Source organism: Salvelinus alpinus, chromosome 3, assembly GCF_045679555.1.
Source record: "Salvelinus alpinus chromosome 3, SLU_Salpinus.1, whole genome shotgun sequence".
NCBI classification, from domain to species: domain Eukaryota; kingdom Metazoa; phylum Chordata; class Actinopteri; order Salmoniformes; family Salmonidae; genus Salvelinus; species Salvelinus alpinus.
The window spans coordinates 64,283,038-64,305,351 of record NC_092088.1 but is presented as its reverse complement, the minus strand read 5'-3'; the positions used below and the strand labels follow the sequence as shown (position 1 = coordinate 64,305,351).

The 22,314-nt window shown below is 41.5% G+C and overlaps 1 protein-coding gene across 12 annotated transcripts in view; it reads right to left on the bottom strand.

The window, feature by feature from the left end:
• The window catches only part of LOC139571118 (dystonin-like), a 187,182-nt gene that overhangs the window by 124,630 nt on the left and 40,238 nt on the right, over nt 1-22,314 (bottom strand). For 9 of the 12 annotated variants that reach the window (XM_071393687.1, XM_071393688.1, XM_071393691.1 and 6 more), the window contains exons 5-9: nt 10,664-10,725; nt 7,727-7,816; nt 6,105-6,140; nt 2,570-2,647; nt 1,072-1,164 (exon numbers count right to left, since the gene is read on the bottom strand). In XM_071393687.1, coding sequence (XP_071249788.1) covers nt 1,072-1,164; nt 2,570-2,647; nt 6,105-6,140; nt 7,727-7,816; nt 10,664-10,725 — 359 coding nt within the window. The remainder of the gene's footprint in view (nt 1-1,071; nt 1,165-2,569; nt 2,648-6,104; nt 6,141-7,726; nt 7,817-10,663; nt 10,726-22,314) is intronic. The other 3 variants (XM_071393697.1, XM_071393698.1, XM_071393699.1) reach the window with 1 other exon arrangement.

The following is a 22,314-nucleotide window of genomic DNA, read 5'->3' as shown; positions in this document are numbered from 1 at the left end:
CACTCAGCCTCCAGTGCGTCTCTCCAGCCTGGTACGCCCTGTGCCTGCTCCACGCACCAGGCCTCCAGTACGACGGTCCACAGTCCGGAACAGTCCGGAACCTCCTGAGACGGTCCACGGTCCGGAACCTCCTGAGACGGTCGGCGGTCCGGAACCTCCTGAGACGGTCGGCGGTCCGGAGCCTCCTGAGACGATCTACGGTCCGGTTCCTCCGGCGACGATCCACGGTCCGGAGCCTCCGGCGATGATCCACGGTCCGGAGCCTCCGGCGACGATCCATGGTCCGGAGCCTTCGGCGACGTATCTGCGAGCGGAGTGGGTACTTCGTCCCGCACCGGAGCCGCCCCCGACGGTACATGCCCAACCGGACCCTCCCCTATTGAGTCGTGGTTGGGGCGTGACAATGACTAGGGTGGGTTATCTAGGGGAATTATAATTCTATGTTGGCCTGATATGGTTCCCAATCGTTTATCGTTGTCTCTGATTGGGGTTCATATTTAGGTTGCCATTTCCCCATTGTGTTTGTGGGATCTTGTGTTTGTGTTGCTGCCTGTGAGCAGCCCAGAACGTCACGTTTCGTTTGTGCTTGTTTGTTTTGTTTGGTGAGTTTCGATTTATTAAAATATGTGGAACTCTACGCACGCTGCGCCTTGGTCCATTCATTATGACGATCGTGACATATGCAAGCAAATCCTAAAAGATACAGAACTGTAGCAAGTTTAAGCAACATGTTAGCTTTTCAATCACACTGGCTTCAATATACTAGCATTTTCTGTAAAATGTAAAAGAAACATAATACCTCAATCCAGAACCTTTTAAATTACAGATATCTTAATTTGGTCAAAACAAGAGACCTCATCTCCCAGCTCCATGCGTGACATAATATAGCTGGATATGATCATCCTAATCCTCAACCAAATTAACATTAATAACACTAGCATATGCACACTGATTATCATTTGCTAAGAAAAAAAATACAGCAATGGAGAAAGGATACTAGCACAGATTCACACAGCTGGAAAATGAAAAACACAGTATGAACAAAATGTGTGATTTGAGATTAACTCTTACCTGAAAGTGCAGAATTATGGTCCATATCAATCCCAGCGTCAATTTGGGATTCCCGTCTGTGATGTCATCATTTCTGATGTTGACTAGCTTGACCTGAAGAAAAGAGTTATAAACAGTTGGCTAATAAGCATGATACACAGAAGTGATGCATTCCAAATCTACATCAACTTAAACAGCTTAAGAAATGTTTTATATTGATCCGCAAAGCACCTTTATTCTTAGTAGGGTAGGTTAGCATCCCTGAAGAACATCTGTAGATGTCTCTATTTCCAAAACCTATTAATATGTCTTTAAACTTGTAATAAACAGGGTACATACACATTAGTGAGAATTTGAATTTGTTCATCAGTATTACCGTCATACTCACCGTAACAGATCATTTATAAAATCCCCTTTAAAATGATGCATAAAAATGCATACATATTCTGAGAGTAATGTCTATCCTCTTTTTAGAACAAGTGGAAATTCCCAAAACAGATGCTGGTAACGAAGTTGTGCTAGTAAATCACTGTTTACTATTATTATGTGGCCTTGAGTCCACACCTCTATACCACAAGGCGGCACTATAGTGTGGTAGCTTATAGTAATGTGTTGAAATGTCATGTGCTGAAATATCATGTCCTCATTCTAATAAACTAATGCAGTTTGATATTGTTCCAAACAAATAATTTCATATGCAAATACTTTATTGTGGTCCAATGGCTAAAATTGTCATGCTTGGTACTCTACCTAATTTGATTGAAAATAACTTGCCATGATGTTTAAATCATGGCCTTTCATTGATATGCATGACAATCCCTGTCATGTGCAAATAAATGCCATTTTATTTTATTATGAGAGAGCAAGCAGTGAAACCGAAAGCAGAGGCAATTTTCTTTCACCCTCTAAATTGTGCTTTTTCAAGTCTGGGCATAGCTATTTGTAATAATATAATATCTTATCTATCCTTCCCACAGTTCAGTGCAACATTGATGCTACCGCTACCCTTATTATGATACAGTACAGCCTTAAATCAACAGCCGGATAGAAAAAAAGCACGTGAATCTTTAATTTGTCTGTTTATGAATATGAATGAGGTGTGAATGGGCCTGGTATGTCATTAAAACAATGGCATAATTTAATGATCTATGAATCCTTTGTCTCAGGCCTTGGGTTGCTTTCACTGACGTCATGTCTGGCAGGCTGCAGCTGGGCAGTGAGCACTGTTCTCCATCTCTATCACTTCCTGACTGTGGTGGATGTGGGGGAGGGGCAATCAGAGATGTAACCACCCTTGGGAGATGGATTCAGCATGTCCTCTATTGTGAGTCATGATGAGGGAGGTATTGAACCCTTTATGAGGTAATGATATTGGTTAGTCCTGTCATGGTATGAGCAGGGTTTCTGTTTTGATGAGGGCATTCAGTGTGCTTTTCAATATCTTCACATAGTGAAATGGTTATCAGAAATTCCTCTACACATATGTTCTAGCATTTCGGCAAATGTGATTGGTCCTTACCTGCCGCCTCTTTAAGTAGTCCAGTGCTATCTGTACATTCTGGAGTCTGTGGAACCGCATCCTCCCTTTCTCCCGAGGCTGTGGGCATAGAGGAGGAACGGGAAGAGGGGGACACGTTAGTGACTGCCATGTGGTCTCTCCCTTTCCAAGGACCAGGGACTCACCACACCATTAGTAGTATGAGGACACCGGACATGCCCTTGCCAGGGTCTTACCCACTCATCTGCTGAGGGAAAGAGAGAAAAACCAAAAGGGAGGGAACAAACAAATCCGGAGCCAGGGTGGTCTACAAAACGCTGCTATTACTACACACCAGTCGCCATACCCTAGCTCTATACGAACAATTTAAAATAGGTTACGGAAATAATTCCAACCCTGATTAAAAGGCAAATGCAGTTTAGTGGTATCAGTGGGCAGACTTTAGGACCATGTGGATGCCTGGGAGCGGGAGGAAAGGCTGTTTGTATGGCTGGCTAGCTTTATGGAGAGCGCATCTATGCAGCTGTAGGGAACAGCGCAACTTTTTCTCAAAACTGTGCAGAGGTAAAGATGGCTGTAGTAGATGGCTTTGGCTAGGTTACTGCTGCTTGACTAGATATTAAAATAAACTAGAGTGTAGAAATGCAGTAAATGAGCTTCAATTTGATCAAAATTCATTTGAGAGGAATTTTCATCAAATGTTTTAGCATTTGTATTACTTTGCCATACCCTAGGTTTATCTGAAATTACGCAACTGGGACACACTGCATTTACGAGATAGAAAATACATGTATCTATGTATTTTCAAACTGTGAACTGACAGAACACATAATCTGATAGAATCAGTGCTGAATTGGGCAGGAGTTTACCGGAAATGAGTGATAAACTCATTCCAATGAGGACTAATCACACAAACAATAAAGACCTTTCCCAGTTCCAAAAAGCATCTAGGATTCATATAGATGTGAGGACTAAGTGTCATGATGTGAGCAGAGAGACAAACTCCTGTGACGGACACAGGAGCACAATGGAGGGACACAGCGTGAGATAATGAGATGGAAACTGCGTCACAAGCCAGCCAGTACCCTGCCGATCCACAGCGGCAGAATACGACCCAGGGATGAGCTGCAGTACAGCGCTCTGGATTCAGTAATTACTCTCCTGGCTGGTCAAGAGAAGAGGCGGAGGAATCCCTTTCAATTCAATAGCAGAGTGACAACATTCACAAAAGCATTTTCCTCAATGGCTCACCTCATTAACTTGGTACAATCAGTCAAGTGGCCTTCTGTTGGTATACATTGAATACAATAGAAAGCCACTATCTGATGAAAAATGTCCAATGGTTCATAAAGGTTGATGTTCAGTTTGATTGTATGGCTCAATGATGCACAAAGCTACTGAGGATGTACTTAAAGGCCCAGGCGGGGATCTTGTAAATCACACAGTAATGTGATTGATTTGTACATGTGCTTGCAATCCAAGACGGAAGTGCATGGTGCTGTTCTTTTACTTTACTATGGCATGCACAATATACACTACCGTTGAAAAGTTTGGGGTCACTTAGAAATGTGCTTGTTTTTGAAAGAAAAACAATTTTTTTGTTCATTAAAATAACATCAAATTGATCAGAAATACAGTGTAGATATTGTTAATGTTGTAAATGACTATTGTAGCTGGAAATGGCAGATTTTTAATGCAATATCTACATAGGCGTACAGAGGCCCATTATCAGCAACCATCACTCCTGTGTTCCAACGGCACGTTGTGTTAGCTAATCCAAGTTTATCATTTTAAAATGCTAATTGATCATTAGAAAACCCTTTTGCAATTATGATAGCACAGCTGAAAACTGTTGTACTGATTAAAGAAGCAATAAAACTGGCCTTCTTTAGACTAGTTGAGTATCTGGAGCATCAGCATTTGTGGGTTCGATTACAGACTCAAAATGTCCAGAAACAGAGAACTTTCTTCTGAAACTCGTCCGTATATTCTTGTTCTGAGAAATGAAGGCTATTCCATGTGTAACCGATGTGAAATGGCTAGCTAGTTAGCGGTGGTGCGCGCTAATAACGTTTCAATCGGTGACGTCACTCGCTTTGAGACCTTGAAGTAGTGGTTCCCCTTGCTCTGCAAGAGCCGCGGCTTTTGTGGAGCGATGGGTAACGATGCTTCGTGGGTGACTGTTGTTGATGTGTGCAGAGGGTCCCTGGTTCGCGCCCGGGTCGGGGCGAGGGGACGGACTAAAGTTAAACTGTTACATTGATGCTGTTGACCCGGATCACTGGTTGCTGCGGAAAAGGAGGAGGTCGAAAGGGGGGTGAGTGTAACCGATGTGAAATGGCTAGCTAGTTAGCGGTGGTGCGCGCTAATAGCGTTTCAATCGGTGACGTCACTCGCTTTGAGACCTTGAAGTAGTGGTTCCCCTTGCTCTGCAAGAGCCGCGGCTTTTGTGGAGCGATGGGTAACGATGGTTCGTGGGTGACTGTTGTTGATGTGTGCAGAGGGTTCCTGGTTCGTGCCCGGGTCGGGGCGAGGGGACGGACTAAAGTTAAACTGTTACACATGCGAGAAATTGCCAAGAAACTGAAGATCTCGTGTGTACTACTCCCTTCACAGAACAGCGCAAACTGGCTCTAACCAGAACAGAAAGAAGAGTGGGAGGCCCCGGTGCACAACTGAGCAAGAGGACAAGTACATTAGAGTGTCTAGTTTGAGAAACAGATGCCTCACAAGTCCTCAACTGGCAGCTTCATTAAATAGTAACCTTAAAACACCAGTCTCAACGTCAACAGTAAAGAGGCGACTCCGGGATGCTGGCCTTCTAGGCAACTAGTCTAAGGAAGGCCAGTTTTATTGCTTCTTTAATCAGAACAACAGTTTTCAGCTGTGCTAACATAATTGCAAAAAGGGTTTTCTAATGATCAATTATCCTTTTAAAATTATAAACTTGGATTAGCTAATACAACGTCCCATTGGAACACAGGAGTGATGGTTGCTGATAATGGGTCTCTATACGCCCATCTAGATATTCCATTAAAAATCAGCCGTCACCAGCTACAATAGTCATTTACAACATTAACAATGTCTACACTGTATTTCTTATCAATTTTATGTGATTTTAATAGACCAAAAAATATGCTTTTCTTTCAGAAACAACATTTCTAAGTGACCCCAAACTTTTGAAAGGGTAGTGTATGTTTTTTTGATGTTGAGAAAAAACAATGAATTGAACATGATCTTGGGCCTTTAGTTCATAAGCCAAGCACATTTCCATCATGTAATCCATCTCAGTTTCTCAGCTAGCAATTGGGTCTAACCTAAAATCAAAGAGAATGCAACTTGACCTAACCATATAAACAGATTGCTATAGTGCTTACTACGGGCCACTAAAGTAAAAAGCCTGTGGTGGGATTGTTGTTCCACTCTCGTTAATGTCCACGGAACACGCTGCATTAGTCGTGTTACAAGGGGGAGGACGGTGAACCACACCAACCGCCTTATCATCAACCTGCTCATCTCCATGCTGCTCAACCGCACATGCTTCTGCCGAACTCACCAACCGCAACGTCTTGAGGAAATCACGCTCCCTTGGCTTACCAGGCCGAGTAAACGTGAGCGCAGGAAAGAAACACAAGGGGAGACAAATAGACAAGGACACAAGTTGGACAAATGAAAAGGAGGACGTAAAATGAACAGAACAAATCCAAAATAGAAGAAATGGAGGAGGAAGAGGGTAGAGAGGAAACAGGATGTAAACAAAAGAACGTGTGGGCGACTTCAAGGAGAAATATTAGCTACACCTATTTTAGAGGGAACCTAATTTCTCCTGACATGAGTTACAGAGAACTCATGCTGCTGCAACCCACCAAACAACTGACATCAAAAGACAGCTATGATTATGATTCATTTTCATATTCTCTAATATGATGACATTTGAGTATGACATTTGAGTGATAACAAACAGCCTTAATCAAAATTCCTACGTCTCCAATCCAGCCATCATTTCTTTCAAGTCGTGTTTTTTTTGGAATGCAATAACATTGAAAACAAGCATTGTAATGCAGTTAGTTTCTCCCAAGCCTTGAAGCATAAATGGTCTTGGGGCGTTTTCACATATCTGATTGTCTGATTCATGCATCTGATCGACACTATAGCTGTAGGATATACTGCATATGTGGGCTTTAAGTGTATATAAAAACAGTAAATTCTGGTTCTTGATCAAGAGGTTGCTTCAGGACCCGATTGATAAACAAAGTGATATAATACATTCATAGAAAAAAAGGTGCTATCTAGAACATAAAAGGGTTTTCGGCTGTCCCCATAGGAAATCTCTTTAAAGAACACTTTTTGATTCCAGTTAGAACCCTTTTGGGTTCCATCCCACTGGGCAAAAACTGGTTGCATCAACGTTATTTCTACATCATTTCAACAACAAAAATGTAATCTGATGACTAAAACTGAATGGATTTTCAAAAAGTCAACAACGTAAGGGAATGTCTTTTTTATGTCTTTTTTTAACCCAACTTTTAACCTAAATCCAATGACATGTTAAAAATGTTGGTTGATTTCACAATAGTTGACCTCTCAACCAAATGTAAATCAAAACTAGACGTTGAGATGACGTCTGTGCCCAGTGGGATGTCGAACCCTTTCCACAGAGGGTTCTACATGGAACCCCAAAGAGTTCTACCTGGATCCAAAAAGGGTTCTCCTATGGGGACAGATGAAGAACCCCTTCAGGAACCCTTTTTTTCTAAGAGTGTATGTGTCTGAAAAAGTGGACCCTGAACTCTTATTTACATTTCTTGTGTGAAGAAAATTGTACTTTCCTGGAATTCTCATGCAACGTGATACTGCACCAGGGAACAGAAATCATATATGAAAACTTCCTTTACTTGAATCAGAATCAAACAATGGAATTAATTGTATTATCTAGGGGTTTAGAAGCCAGGCAAACCATCATGTATAATGTCACTCTCTGTTCAAACCTTTCTTTCAAGAATTTCCAAAAAGGAAATGTCTTGAAAAATGGCACCCTATTCCCTACAATATATGAACTCTGGTCAAAAGTATCCTATGGAATAAGGTTCCATTTCAGACATACCCTCTGACTCATAAGATATACATGAGGGGTGATAACAGGCTAGAGCTACATTACCATGACAACACACTACTCACCAATGACTGGCCAGACAGGACCTCCAGCAGTGAGATCAGGTTATGTCCATCTCGTAGGTCTTCATACAAGTCATTTACATGCTTCCGTACCTAAGGCCAGAGGAAAGGAACGTCATTATCTCTTCCTGTTGAAATAATTAAGGCACTGGGGAGGGCAGTAGTAAACATGATGAGGGTGCATATCTATTGGAATATTGAAATCAGTCTTGTGTCAAATAGTACGTCAATTTAGCTTGGAGTTTGCACTTTTGAGCCTATTGCATTGAAGTGGGAAAACTAAATCAAGTGCAGCTCAAGTACTTGACACAATGTATTTGACCCAGGTGTGATTAGAATCTGTGATAAAAAAATTACAAGATTATGTTTAATACTGTTTATGCATCGAAAGGTTGTTTCATGCAATAGAATAGGGTTATTAGAACTCTCTCATCTGTGTCTGTGTGAACTGAGAGGAGCCTCTAAAGCTTGGGCTGGCAACTGATTAAGTGACGGAAACCAACAGCCACATTCCATTCTGTGATTAGGGTGTATGTGAGGGAGATGTCTCCGGTCTGACTGAGCCTGCATTTCATAGACTCAATCGGTGTCTGTAAGGTACCAGGGATGAGATCTGTTATGGCACAAACACTCACATACACATGCTAAAACACGCACTCTACAGACACGTACACATGGATTTTGTATTGTAGATATGCTAGTAGAGTAGTGGCCTGAGCGCACACACTTAATGTGTTGTGAAAAGTGTTGTGAAATGTAATATTTTTTTAGGACTGCCTTAATGTTACTGAAGCCCAGAAAGAGTAGCCGCTAATGGGGATGCTTAATAAATACAAATAAAAAGGCCTTATTAGCATAATTCCCATCAGGTTCCCTACCTACCTTCAGACACTAGTGCCCTACCTCTGTATAACAGAGGGAGCACATGGCTTTGACACATATCCATGGCCCTCAAATAACTCATCCTGACCCCACACTTAACAACTCCAGTCCCAGGCTTTCTCCTCCCTGTAGGCCCATCTCCCATTCTTCCTGTCCTGAATACCACCAGGCCTGTGAAATCCCCCAGCTGCCCGGTGGCCTGCTTTTACCCAGGCCAGGTGGCATCCCCTCTCCTCTCTCCCACATAACCCCAGCAAACAGGCACAGCTGTGGGACCAAAATAGACCCGCTCCCTGGATCCCCTTTTACTAGTTGGTCAGCCAAATATTTCCTCACGCTATTACTCAGCACTTTTAAACTCCCCCGGACAATGTCACAGGGGATAAGGCATGTTGGCCCTGGCACTGGAGAGTACAGTAGTTAAAATGCCTTTCTTTCCATGTGTACAGTTCACTCTCAAATTCAGATATTGTATTACAGTTTGTAGTACCGGCAACAACATCTAAGATGATGGGGAAAATAATGAAATATTGAGCTCAAATAGCCAAAATATTCGACCTCCATCTGTAGTATAAAAAAAGTTGAGCCTTGTAACTCATGCCATCGTTGCAACATTACTCCAATAATCCTGCTCCACTGCCCTAGCAACATAAAATGTCACTCCAAATGAGATCACATTGTCATGTGCCATGTGTTAGCTTAGGGGGTTTACAACACTTTTGCCTTCGACCAAATAAATCAGGCTAAATCACTTGAATAGGTGACAAAAACGGGATTATAACTCGCTCCCTAAGCACATTACACAATAAACTGCCATGGATTTGCATGCATAATAAACACCTTGTCTTTATATAGTTTATGCTTGCTCATATACTGTTTTACAATATGGGAAAGTGGGAAATTAATCATTTAATCAGTTACTCTGCCTCTGACAAGGGGATCCCTAATTCCATGGCAGATGAACCAAAGCAATTTAGATTATTTCGGAGTCAATGAAAATGACTGGGTACATGTATACCGCATCATGGGATGGGTGGAAGAAGATATGCAGTTAGTACAAACTCTGGCAAGCTAGCAAATGCCATCTCCCATTGGCACCTCTGCTAAGCATCTATCATCAGTTATGTAGCCCAGGATGAAAGGCTGTGATGCTTTGCTGATCACTCTTTAATGGGTTATTCACCTCATCAGGTAATGACACATTATAGTTCATCTTCATGGAAACTGACAGGACTAAAACATGAAACAGCCTGTCTTTTAGTGATGTTTTATGCTACTATAGGTAGCGTTAGCTAGCGCTAGTCAGCTGTACCTGCACCAAAACTCAAGTCATTTTTCATTTTATAGCTACTTTTTAAATAGTGAGCGAAAATGTTTTAACCAATTTCATTTCCTTGACTGATCAAAACTTGTTTTCTCATGGTCCCTCTTGTCTCTCAGCAGCAGACATTTAGTGAGTAATACGTTTGGAGCATCACATTGCAATATCGAATTGCAATACATATAGAATCGTGAGAATCGCAATGCATATTGTATTGGCAACTAAGTACCGCAATAATATCCTATCTTGAGGTCCCTGGCAATTCCCAGCCCTACTGTCTTTCCATTATCATGACCATTATACCATCACTCTTGCATCTGTATGTTGTAAAAACAGTAACCATTTCAACACAGAACGGCCTAAAGGTGACGACAGAGAGGTGGAGGTACAATACACTAATTAGGCATTGAGGTATGTGAGAAATGATCTACCCATGGGACCGGATTCATAATAACCAAGAGTCTTAGTGACATGGAAAAATCAAGAGATGTTCATGATTAATGTGCATCCTTAAACTGAACGTTGCTAGTATGCTACCACCGTAACTGTGATACAAGTCAACAATATTAAAACATACTGTAGGCCTCACTCTCTCTCATATTACAGTCTCTATGTAGATCATTGAACTGGAAGGCCAAATAAAGTCTCCCCAATCCAAAAAAAGGAACAATGAATTGGGAAATAAAATGAATGGTACAGCATGTTTCTAAAAAGCTCTGCGGACAATCAATTCTTACCTTTAGGAGATGTTGGTTTATCCATTTTGTAAAAGTCTTTTTCTGCACTCTGTCTCTTTCATCTGAGAAAAATACATAAAAAGACATTTAGCAAAGTACTTTACATACATACAGTAAGCATGGTGTAACTTTAAGACACACACATGCAGACACACACACAAACAAACAAACACACACACACACACACACAAACACACACCCACACACACAGGGGATGGTAATTTGCATGAAAAGTGGAATTGTGATTTACTACTACAATGAGCCAGCCGTTCATTCCTCTTATCAATGTACTGTATATGCTTCACTCGGCGTGGTCAGTTCAGAAGGGAATCCGAGTGTGGTAGCATCAGCGGATATTGCACCAATTGGATTTGCACTCTACTTACATGCGGTCTATTTAAGTTGACCAGTTCTACACATGCTTCCTCAAAGCTGAATGTCATGCACACGCATGCGCTGGTGTCTCTTGCTGCCGTGCTGCTGTATCGAGCTGTTACTCGCTATGCTTGCTGTTTCTTAAATCCCACCACCACCCTGGCCTCCACCTGTGGGTTTTGTGTTTCTTTCTTTAGGGGATTTGATATAGCATATCATGTAGGGCTGACTCCATTGAGTCGACTGATTGAATGTTTTGTCGATAGGCTGTTGGTCGACCAAGAGTTTTTTAGTTGAGCAATTTTTTATCACAGTGCTTAAAGCAGCAGACAAGCTCAGTAGCCTACATATAGTTGATTTTATTTAAACATAGGGTGTGTCTATATACTGTATGGAAAAACACACGTTTGAAAATTTCGATTGGTCGAAAGAACAGACGACTCTAAGTCGACCAACATTTGTTTTATTCGGTGACAGCCCTAATATCGTGCTCACTGCCTGTACTTATATTATCACCTTCGTATGATGCTTCGCTCTGGCAGTGAGCTACCGTGAATGAGCCGAGCCCTAACGCCAAAGACCATGCATGGTTACATGTACACATTTCCTTTCTGAACTACTGCATACATAATGATTAGATACAAGACTATCCTAATACTCTTACACATGTGGGTTCATTTCTAGTGAATACAGTAGTCTCCAGAGAGATTGATATTTTTGGAAGCGTAATGAAAAAGAATGAACTTCAATGCATGAGGCATAGCTTCCATTACTCATGGTTCAGTATTGTACACGGTCTACCACATTATTTTGTGTTTCCTGTATCCATGACAACCAGACTGGCCGCTGCCACATGCAGGCTCTCACAGACTTGAGTCTCTCTGGGATAGAAATGGAAACATAAAGGCTCAATTGTGAGCTGTCAAGGCAAACTTTCGCCAGGTATGCTACACAGACAAAAACATTTGCTCAGAGAATCTAACACAGACAAAATCCCTATACTATATTTCTGTATCATTAGCCTAACAAAATCCATTACTGTACAACACTGCACATGGCGGTAGGCTAATGGTCCTGAAACACACAGCTTGGGGGGAGAGACCCTCCTTACTTCTCTCTGCATTACCTGACTCACACAGGAAGATTAAGAGAGAAAGCTGCCAAGTGGGATTCAGGATTCAGGCCAGATACCTGTCTGTCCTACTTTATATTTCTGCCTAAAGTTCCATCTGATATAAGCCCTCAGAGGAAGACATTGATACCAATCACAAGCCCAGTAAATCATGCAATCTGCATCTTCTTTGACTTTGGAACCAAAATGCAAATAACACAGATAACCTCCTCCTTTTACAACACAGCATAACACAACAGAATTTAGCCTTGGGAGGTTTAAAGTCCCCCTCTAAATGAGAAACTAGTGGAAAACTTCCTTGCTCAGTCAGAAACTGAAATTCCCAATCCTTGGATTCTGGATGGAGTAAAGCGAAGCAGGAAGAGATACTGACCCATGCAGCACATCAACGTCACCAGGTGAGCGCTGAGTTCCCCGTCACGCCCCAGCAGGTGCCACATCTCCCTAGCCATAGTTAGCTCCCGGGGGCTCTGGAGAGAGTGCATCATGGTCCCAGCAGAGGGACGGCATGTGTGTGAGATACCGACATTACTGAAGGAGCAGCAACATACTCCTCCTCCCTGCCTGCTTCCCTGCCTGCCTACCTCTAGCGCAGCCTGCTGCTACTCCCCTTCTCGTCAAGCATCCGGAATGAGTCCTGTCAGATTTTCCACAGCAACTCAGAGGTTTTCTTACATGTTTAATGTTTACTTAAGGTCACAGCACAACGCGGCTCAATTCCATTAAGGGACTAATAAGGCTCCTTAAGAAAAGGAGAAAAGGTATTTTTCTGATTAAAACCTATTTTTTAGAATGACACTTTACATCTGACACAGATGGGGGCATCAGTTTGGAGAATACTATTGCAGTAGCCTGTATGCAACTATAGTATGTTAAAGCTTGTTTGTCTAATTGAATGTTGAGTAGAACATAGGAATAGATCTAACAATTATATTTCTTATAGGTATTTAACTGATGGATAAATTAGATTACTACTAAGGCAATTAAAGTTGATGTAGTGTCTTTAGGTAGAGAGAAGTTAACTAGCAATGTAATCAACAAATTGATTCATCTTGTGCAATAACATGCAATAACGTCCAACAACCAACAGACTCAATTTCAAAAAATACAAACACTTTTTCCCCTCAGACTCGCAAAACGTACAAAATCTGGATAAAAACTCTATTCATCAAAACAATCAACCTCCCAAAAAACAGCATATCAAAATGGCAATTAGTCACGTTGTCATAATATTAGCTCTTTACTGAAGAGAACATCATGGGTTATTAACTATTTTCCGTCTTACTCTGAGGTCAGTAAATTAACTAGACAATCAGTATAATTTGTCAGATCCTTGACAAATCTAATTTTCTCTGCAATGAGTGGTACATCCCAGAGGAGTGAGCCCATGCTGAGACAGTTATAAAAAGATCAGACTGTATGTTCTATGTCAGATGTGACACGTTTGTGAGGCTGATGTCCTTGAATTTCAAAGGCAAACATATTTTAATGAATTCTGGATCCAAAAATATTCGTCTGCATTTTTACTGTATGTGCTTTATTTGTACTACACATTTTTCACATCCTACAGTGTATCACCCACAACAATGTCAATCCCTGGTTCATCAAACACATCTAACACACCGAGCACACTCAATTGCGCTCGTTGGGCAATAACTACAATACCAACTGAAATTAAGACAAACACACTTTACTTAGTGCTATACAACATAAAATATTTCCCCTAAAATTACCATGAAAAAAACAGGCAATAACATGAGGTCATACATTGGTCAGTTTTGAGGCAGAATACTGATGGGTGATTGGTAATTTAGGCCTATGCCTAATCCAGATGTGTCTCAAAGGTGCTGTCACTGTCAGTGGTTATTAGCTGCCTTTTTCATTTGGTTAATATATAAATAGTGTGCGTGTAAAGCTGCAGAGAATTCACTACTGGGCTGGGAGTCTGGGACTAGGGATTGCGCCAAATGTTAGTGAACAGAATTGCACCTGAGAGAGGAAAAAATATCCATCCAGCCTATACCCTTGTTAATAAAAAAGTACAGTGTTTTAAATCCACCACTGCCATAGTAGTGTACCAGACACCTGCTGCTATATCACTCCTTCTCTCTCCCGCTCTCCCTGAACATATATCTCCTTTTCCCTCGCTCTCTTTCTCCATAAACGTTAAGTAAATCACAACTGCGACTGGGTAGAGCTGAGCTGAGCTAGGCCTTCAGGACGTTACAATGTGTGATCCTACTGGCCTGAGGCTGCTTACTACATAATACATGAGTATAGCCAGAGACTCATTAATACAAATGGAGTCTTCAGGGAGTGTCCAAGGCAACACCCTTCCCTGCTCAAAGCCCAGAGACAGGATGAATTTGCTGTATCATTGACCACCAATGCTCATTATTATGGTGCAACTAAGGATGACAGTTTAAGTTTGAAATAAATCCAGTAGTAGCTGGTTGGATACAGTACCACTGAGTTTGTGGAATGTGTGTAAGAGGGGTAATCTTTAGAGAATGGTGCCCTCTTGAGGGACAGGTTGAGAGAACATGGGCCTACAATTATTTCACTTTGAAATATTATAAATCTTACTTAAATGTTCTAAAATAGTGAAGAATAATTTCATCAAAACCCAATATTACTTACCAATGTGTGTGATGAGGTATATTATATACAGAGTAATCAGAGGCTGTTTTTACAACCACATTATTAGATTTAATTGGTAGTATAGGTCAGGACTGGATCTCATAAATACCAGTGCTGGTTTAGCAGCTAAACACTCCATTAAAGTCAGGGAGAATAGTTCCAGTCCCATCTGATCTACTCAGACCTGCCCAGCTTCCTTCTGTAACAAATAACATGATGTCAGTGTCAGGATTTGGCTAGGATTGTTCCGATTTTGGCCACTAGATGCCCCCATTGTGCTTTTTTGGCCCTTTTGTTTTCCCTTGTTTCCAGTTATTATTTGCACCTGGGCCTCGTTTCCCTTGAATGTATTTAAACCCTTAGTTTTCCTCAGTTCTTTGCTCTGTGTTTGAATGTTAGCACCCAGCCCCAGCCATGCTGTGAACATTTGTTACTCCAGTTGGACTCTCTTGTGGTACTCTGTTTTTGTTCTCGTTTATTTATTTTTGATTGCTCCAGTTGGACTCTCTTGTGGTACTCTGTTTTTGTTCTCGTTTATTTATTTTTGATTATCTTTTGAGGCTTTTTCCTGCTGTACCTACCTCCTTGTGGATTTACCTTTTGACTTGGAGGATTACCTTTTTCTCTTGGTATTACTTTTGACGTTGTGGATTTATATTTTTGCCTGAAGATCTTTCCTTTTTACTTTATTAAAACACCGTCTCAAGTACTGCTGTGTCTGCCTCATCTTCTGGGTTCTGCTGACTATTAGTGGCTCAGTTTGCTAAGTGACTGTTTCTCACACCGGAGACCTGAGTTCGTAACCGGGTCCTGACAGTCAGATTAAACATTATGACCATCAGCTGATGACTGCAGTACCTTATCACAACCTACTGGCACATAGTCATCACTCGCACTCACCAACACATTATAACGTTTATATCCAATAAACCTTGTGATGTTGGACTTTTATTTAATATTTTATTCAACCAGGAAAGTCCCATTGAAATTGACAAGTGAGCCCTGGCAATTCCCCATCATATATTCTCCATTGCCTGGCAAAACTAATGACCCTTACTTGAGGCCTTCTCCAAGACATTGAAGTTGATCCAGTCGGTAATCTGCAAGTTAAACACAAATGCACACACTGCAGGACAGGCAAACGTAAATATACTCCTCATTAGCACACATGGTCTGGATCATCAACAAAACAAGGATCTGGTCACTGCTAGACGAACAGAGTGTGTGGAATCCAGGCCCTCTCTTAGCATAACCTTAAGTTAATGAGAAACTAACTGTTGATGTGTGGAAGTGCAACAGTCCATCCAGGGCCATGGAAGTGTGTTAAATGTGTTACCTAACAGCTCTTGACCTCTGACTTCATTAATCTGTTTCACTTTCACTGTTGCCAGGTTCCACTTGAAAGGTTACCCTTTGGAGTCTAAAACCAAAGGAGAGGAATACCTTTGAAAATGACTTTTTAACCGGTTAAACATTGGAACATCATGTGAGATTGCAAAATGCCAGAGGGGAATATGTTGAATATACATTGTAAAACTACACGTCATCGGCCATATCTAATTATTTAATTGATTTATAGATGTTTTAATGTGATCACATATAGCGCCTTCAGAAAGTATTCACACCCGTTTGACTTTTCACCCCCAAAAATGTACAAATTGGGATTAAAATGGATTGTCTTTTTTTCTCCAACAATCTACACAAAATACTTTGTCATGTCAAAATTATATATATATTTTTTAGATTCATGAAAAATAAAACACTAATATATCTTGACTTGATAAGTATTCAACCCCCTGAATCAATACATGTTAGAATCACATTTGGCGGCGATTAGTCTTTTTTGGGTAAGTCTCTAAGATTGTACAATATTTGCCCATTATTCTTTTTAAAACTCTTCTAGCTCTGTCAAGTTGGTTGTTGATCATTGCTAAACAGCTACTGTCAAGTCTTGCCATAGATTTTCAAGACGATTATGTCAAAACTGTAACTAGGCCACTCAGGAACATTCAATGTCGTCTTGGTAAGCAAATCCAGCACAGGAGGTAGGTGCCACCTTAAATGGGGAGGATGGGCTCGTGGTTATGGCTGGAGCGGAATCAGTGGAATGGCATCAAATACATCAAACACATGGTTTCCATGTGTTTGATGCCATTCTATTTGCTCCGGTCCAGCCACTATTATGAGCCATCCTCCCTTCAGCAGCCTCCAATGAACTCCAGTGTATATTTGGCCTTGAGTTTTAGATTATTGTCCTGCAAAAAGGTGAATTTCTCTCCAAGTGTCTGGAAAGCATACTGAACCAGGTTTTCCTCTAGGATTTTGGCTGTGCTTAGCTCTATACTGTTTATTTTTATCCCCCAAAAACTCCCTTGCCGATGACAAGCAAATACAATGTTTTTGATCCTCAGTTTTCTTGTATCACAGCCATTAAAATCACCATTAGCCTCATGGTGAAATCCCTGTGAGATTTCATTAATCTCAGGCAACTGAGTTAGGAAGGACGCCTGTATCTTTGTAGTGACTGGGTGTTATAATACACCATCCAAAGCGTAATTAATAACTTCACCATGTTCAAAGGGATTATTCAGTGTCTGCAATTTTTTACCCATCTACCAATAGGTGCCCTTCTTTGTGAGGCATTGGAAATCCTACCTGGTCTTTGTGGTTGAATCTGTGCTTGAAATACACTACTCGACTGAGGGACCTTACAGATAATTATATATGTGGGTACAGAGATGGAGTAATCATTCCAAAATCTTGTTAAACACTATTATTGCACACAGAGTTCATGCAACTTACTATGCGACTTGTTAAGCAAATTTTACTTCTGAACGTATTTAGGCTTGCCATAACAAAGGGTTTGAATACTTAATGACTCAAGACATTTCAGCTTTATTTAGTTTATTCATTTGTTAAAATTTCAAAAAACGAAATTCCATCTCAATTTAATCCATTTTAAATTCAGGCTGTAACACAACAAAATGTGGGAAAAAGTCAACAGGTGTGAATACTTTCAGAAGGCACTGATATGACTCACAGACAAATCCCAGCTTGTCAAGCATTGCATCATGTAGGGATAAAGTACTGATAAGAGGTGTCCATTTCAGGGAAGAGAATCATAATGACTGACAATAACAAAAGGGCTGTGACTTTTAATCTTACAGTGCAACTGGTTTCACTTACAACTACAGTCATGACATAATATATTTTAACTTATCATGTTTACTGTACTTCCACTCTCTCAAGTAATGTCACATCAGTCCTCCATTCAAATCATGTTTATGTTCAGTACGGAGAATATTATACTTTTTTTTTTACATTGAACCTTTCTTTAACTAGGCAAGTCAGTTAAGAACAAATTCTTATTTACAATGACACCCTCCCGGGGAACAGTGGGTTAACTGCCTTGTTCAGTGGCAGAATGACAGATTTTTACCTAGTCAACCCAGGGATTTGATCCAGCAACCTTTCGGTTACTGGCCCAACGCTCTAACCACTAGCCTACCTGCCGCCTCAAAATGCTTTGAAACATTTTGAAACATTTAAAAACGAGGATGTACTACCTGAATTGGTCCAATAAGAATAGAGACTTTCATTTTCTGATGCATAATGTTTTTCGCTCTGGCATGTGTACCCTACTGAATTTGACCCTGGTCAGGCATCCAGCAGCGTGGTCAAACCTGGACAGCCATTGATCCAGTGGGACAGTTGGTGTTCATTTTGGACTTCAAAGAAGTGTATCGACATGGCTAGAAATAGCCACTACGGTTAAGGGTCAGACACACCGAGAAATCTGACAGAGAAATCTGTCGGCAGTTCACTTTTTGTTGTTCACAGAGAACAGTTTTACCACTGTTTTGCTTCATTTAAACACTCCAGGCCACAACGTGGCAGTAGTGTGTTTGGCTTGTGGTTGCTGTAGCTAATGTAAGCTAACTAGCAAGCTGTGCTAATGTTGTTGCTAGCTAGCTAAAATTTGAAGTAAGCCCTTGTCGATACTAACCAGATGGCCACAACTAGATTATTACCGTAGCTAGCAACATTATTTAATTAAATCACAATGGATTTGTTTTTGAATGAAGCAGCTACCTGTTAGCTGTCGAGAGTCAGAGGAGTAAGTTAGCTAGCTAGCTAGCAATGTTGTGCTAAATGGCAATGCAAACTGTTTAGCTCACATTAGCTAGCAAGCAAACTGGCACATGCGATAATGGAGAGGGAATTACTAGCTAAATAGCTAGCTTGGTAAAGCATTTAGTGTTGTGTGCAATGTACTGCACGTACCACCCCATTCGTTTCATGTGAAGTGTGTGTGACTGCCTTGCTCAGTTAGCAAGCTAACTAATGCGCAGGGGGACATTATCAAACTGAACCTAACAAAAACATCCTTCTTCAAGCACAAAACTCCTTAGCTAGATGCAAAAGATGTAAAGACTTGCTCTAGAAAATAAATATGTCTTATGCAGCTTTATTGTTTCAGTTAAAACAATTCTGATGAAAAGGGAATTATACATTTTGTGGTCACTTCTATCATCTCCCCCACGTGACGGTTTGTGCTCTCTGACTGGCTCAAAGTCAAGTGACAAGCATTGCGATTCTACAAGTAGATTTAGTTTATTTAATCAAGGTCTGGGTAATTAGTATGTTTTATAGCTTATAATCAGTTATGTACTGTGGTAAGTCTTTAAAATAGAAACCACTAGGAGAGAGAGCTAATTCTAGGAGCTATGTCTGGTGTTGTCTACACAATATAGCTACCCGGACTATCTGCAATGACCCTTTTTGCACAAACTCTTTTGCCTCATCACATACGCTGCTGTAACTGTTAATTATATATACTGTTGCCTAGTCAATTTATCCCTACCTATATGTACATATCTACCTCAATTACCTCATACCCCTGCACATCGACTCGGTACTGATACCCAGTGTATACAGTATAGTCAAGTTATAGTAACTCATTGTGTATTTATTCCTCATGTTATTATTTGTATATTATTTCTCTATGCATTGTTGGGAAGGGCCCATATGTAAGCATTTCACTGTTCGTTTACACCCATTGCTTACGAAGCATGTGACAAATAACATTTGATTTGATTTGAGTATTGGGCTTGTAAATTATGTAATTAATTAATAAGGTTTAGTTTAGTGTTTAGTTTAGTCTATTCCAAGGTTCCTCTCTTCTGTCTCTCATTCTGACTTCTGAGTACATGGAAGGAGAAGCCATCATAAAATCACATGATGTGTGCCCAGAGCAGTACTTATAAACACCTAAAAAGTCCCACAGTCCAGACAGATTATTCTGAGGGAGTGGAAATAGCAGCAGCACTGTTTTCAATGACAGGAGCTTCCAAAGACAGTGGTGGGAAAAATAAGCAAAGTCAAGGAGATACTACCATGGCACTAAACAATGGCCTTTCTCTCACTTCTCTGGCCTCCCATTCACACAAAGGTTGAAGTAAAGAAATGGATCAATGTCACAGGGGCCTTTGCCTTACAAGCTACTGTATACTATCAGTGGCCAGTTTATTAGGTACACCCTGTTCACGAAAATTGATCGCTCCTACAGACAGTGAGTCACGTGGCCGTGGCGTGCTATATAAAGCAGGCAGACAGGCATTGAGGCATTCAGTTACTGTTCGATTGAACATTAGAAGGGCAAAACGAGAGACCTAAGCGACTTCGAGCGTGGTATGATCGTTGGTGACAGGTGCGCCGGATCCAGTATCTCAGAACGGCCGCCCTCCTGTTTTTTTTTTTTTAGCATTGTCTAGGTTTTACCGAGAATGGTGTGGGAGAAAAAAAACAAATAAATCCAGTCAGTGGCAGTCCTGTGGGCGAAAACAGTTTGTTGATAAGAGAGGTCGAAGGAGAATGTCAAGAATCGTGCACGAATTGTGCCAGTTAACAGAACGGCATCTCGGAATGCACAACTCTTCGATCCTTGTCACGGATGTGCTATTGCAGCAGACAACCACACCTATCAGCTAAAAACAAAAAGAAGCGTCTCCAGTGGGCACACTATCACCAATACTGGATAATTGAGGAGTGGGAAAACATTGCCTGGTCCGACGAATCCTGGTTCCTGTTGCATCATGCTGATGGCAGAGTCAGGATTTGGCATAAACAGCATGAGTCCATGGCCCCATCCTGCCTGGTGACAACAGTACAGGCTAATGGTGGTGGTGTAATGGTGTGGGGAATGTTTTCTTGGCACATGTTAGGTCCCTTTATGCCAACTGAGCAACGCCACACCATGTAGAAGCCATGCCCCGAAGAAGTCAGGCTGTTCTGGAGACAAAGGGGGGCCTGACCTGGTACTCGGTGGGTGTACCTAATAAACTGGCCACTAAGTGTATGACTGCTTGGCACAGCCAACCACTGCCACCCTTTGGCAGCCATTTCAGTCAGGAAGCCTAAAATAAAGTACAGCTCAGTGCAGAAACAGGCACATCCTCTCATTCACAGAACAGCTCAGTAGAGTAAAGCCCCCCCCCCCCCCCCTCCCCCTCCCCCCCACACTGTGCAAGAGTCAAGATGCCAAAAGGACTGCAAGAAACAGGGCCTTACAATAACACATTAACCCTATAATGTCCTTCCAGTGTAGACAAAACAACAGCGTCACAGATGCCTTACTGAACCGTCTTGTTAGACAGCTCTCTCCACTCTAGTTTCCAGCAATAAATCTCAGCCTGCCCTGTCTGTATTACATAGTCAGAATTACAAGCTGATGCGCTAACGGACATGTTGTCAACAGTGTGAGGAATCCAGATGAGAGGAAAACAAAGGGACAGGGGACAGAGGGCGAGAGAATGAGAGAGACGTCGGAGAAGGGTGCTCTCCTTCCTTCTCGGTCTCTCCTCAGGGCAGGGCAGCATCTGAAGTATGTGTTATCTAGGACAGAAGAACAGACAGCCATGTTCTTCACAGCATGCCGCCTGGCCCAGACTGCCTTCAAGGGCACACTTCCAGGCTCCAACAGTCATTGCTCTAGCCTCTAGCCTGAAGGCCTGTCCAGGCCCCGAAGAGCTAAACAGGAAATCAAACTACAAGAGAAGTGTGCTGCCTCTCTCTCTCTCTCTCTCTCCTCCAATCTCATTCTCTCCCTCCCTCTATATCATTCTCTCTCTCCCCCTCCGCACCTCCCTACCTCCCTTTCTCTCTCAGAGTCCCCACAGAGATCCAGTCAGCAGATTCTGTCATACATCTCCCCGGTCAGAGCCGGCTAACTGATTAGAAAGGAAGTTGTGTGTAGAGGAGATATGAGCCATGGCTGCTTGTAATTTTCCATATCCTCCTACTGCCAATAGTCTTTTCCTCAGCTACTACACTGAGATGTCATTAGGCGTCCTGTTATGATTCTGCTAATAACACAAGAAAGTCAGATCAAAGCATTAAATATTGGCTATTAGGGGCAACTGACAAGAGGAGGGAAATCCTGCCTGATGATACAAGGTTTTACACATTGAATAACTATAAAACAGCAACTTTAATATTACATTTA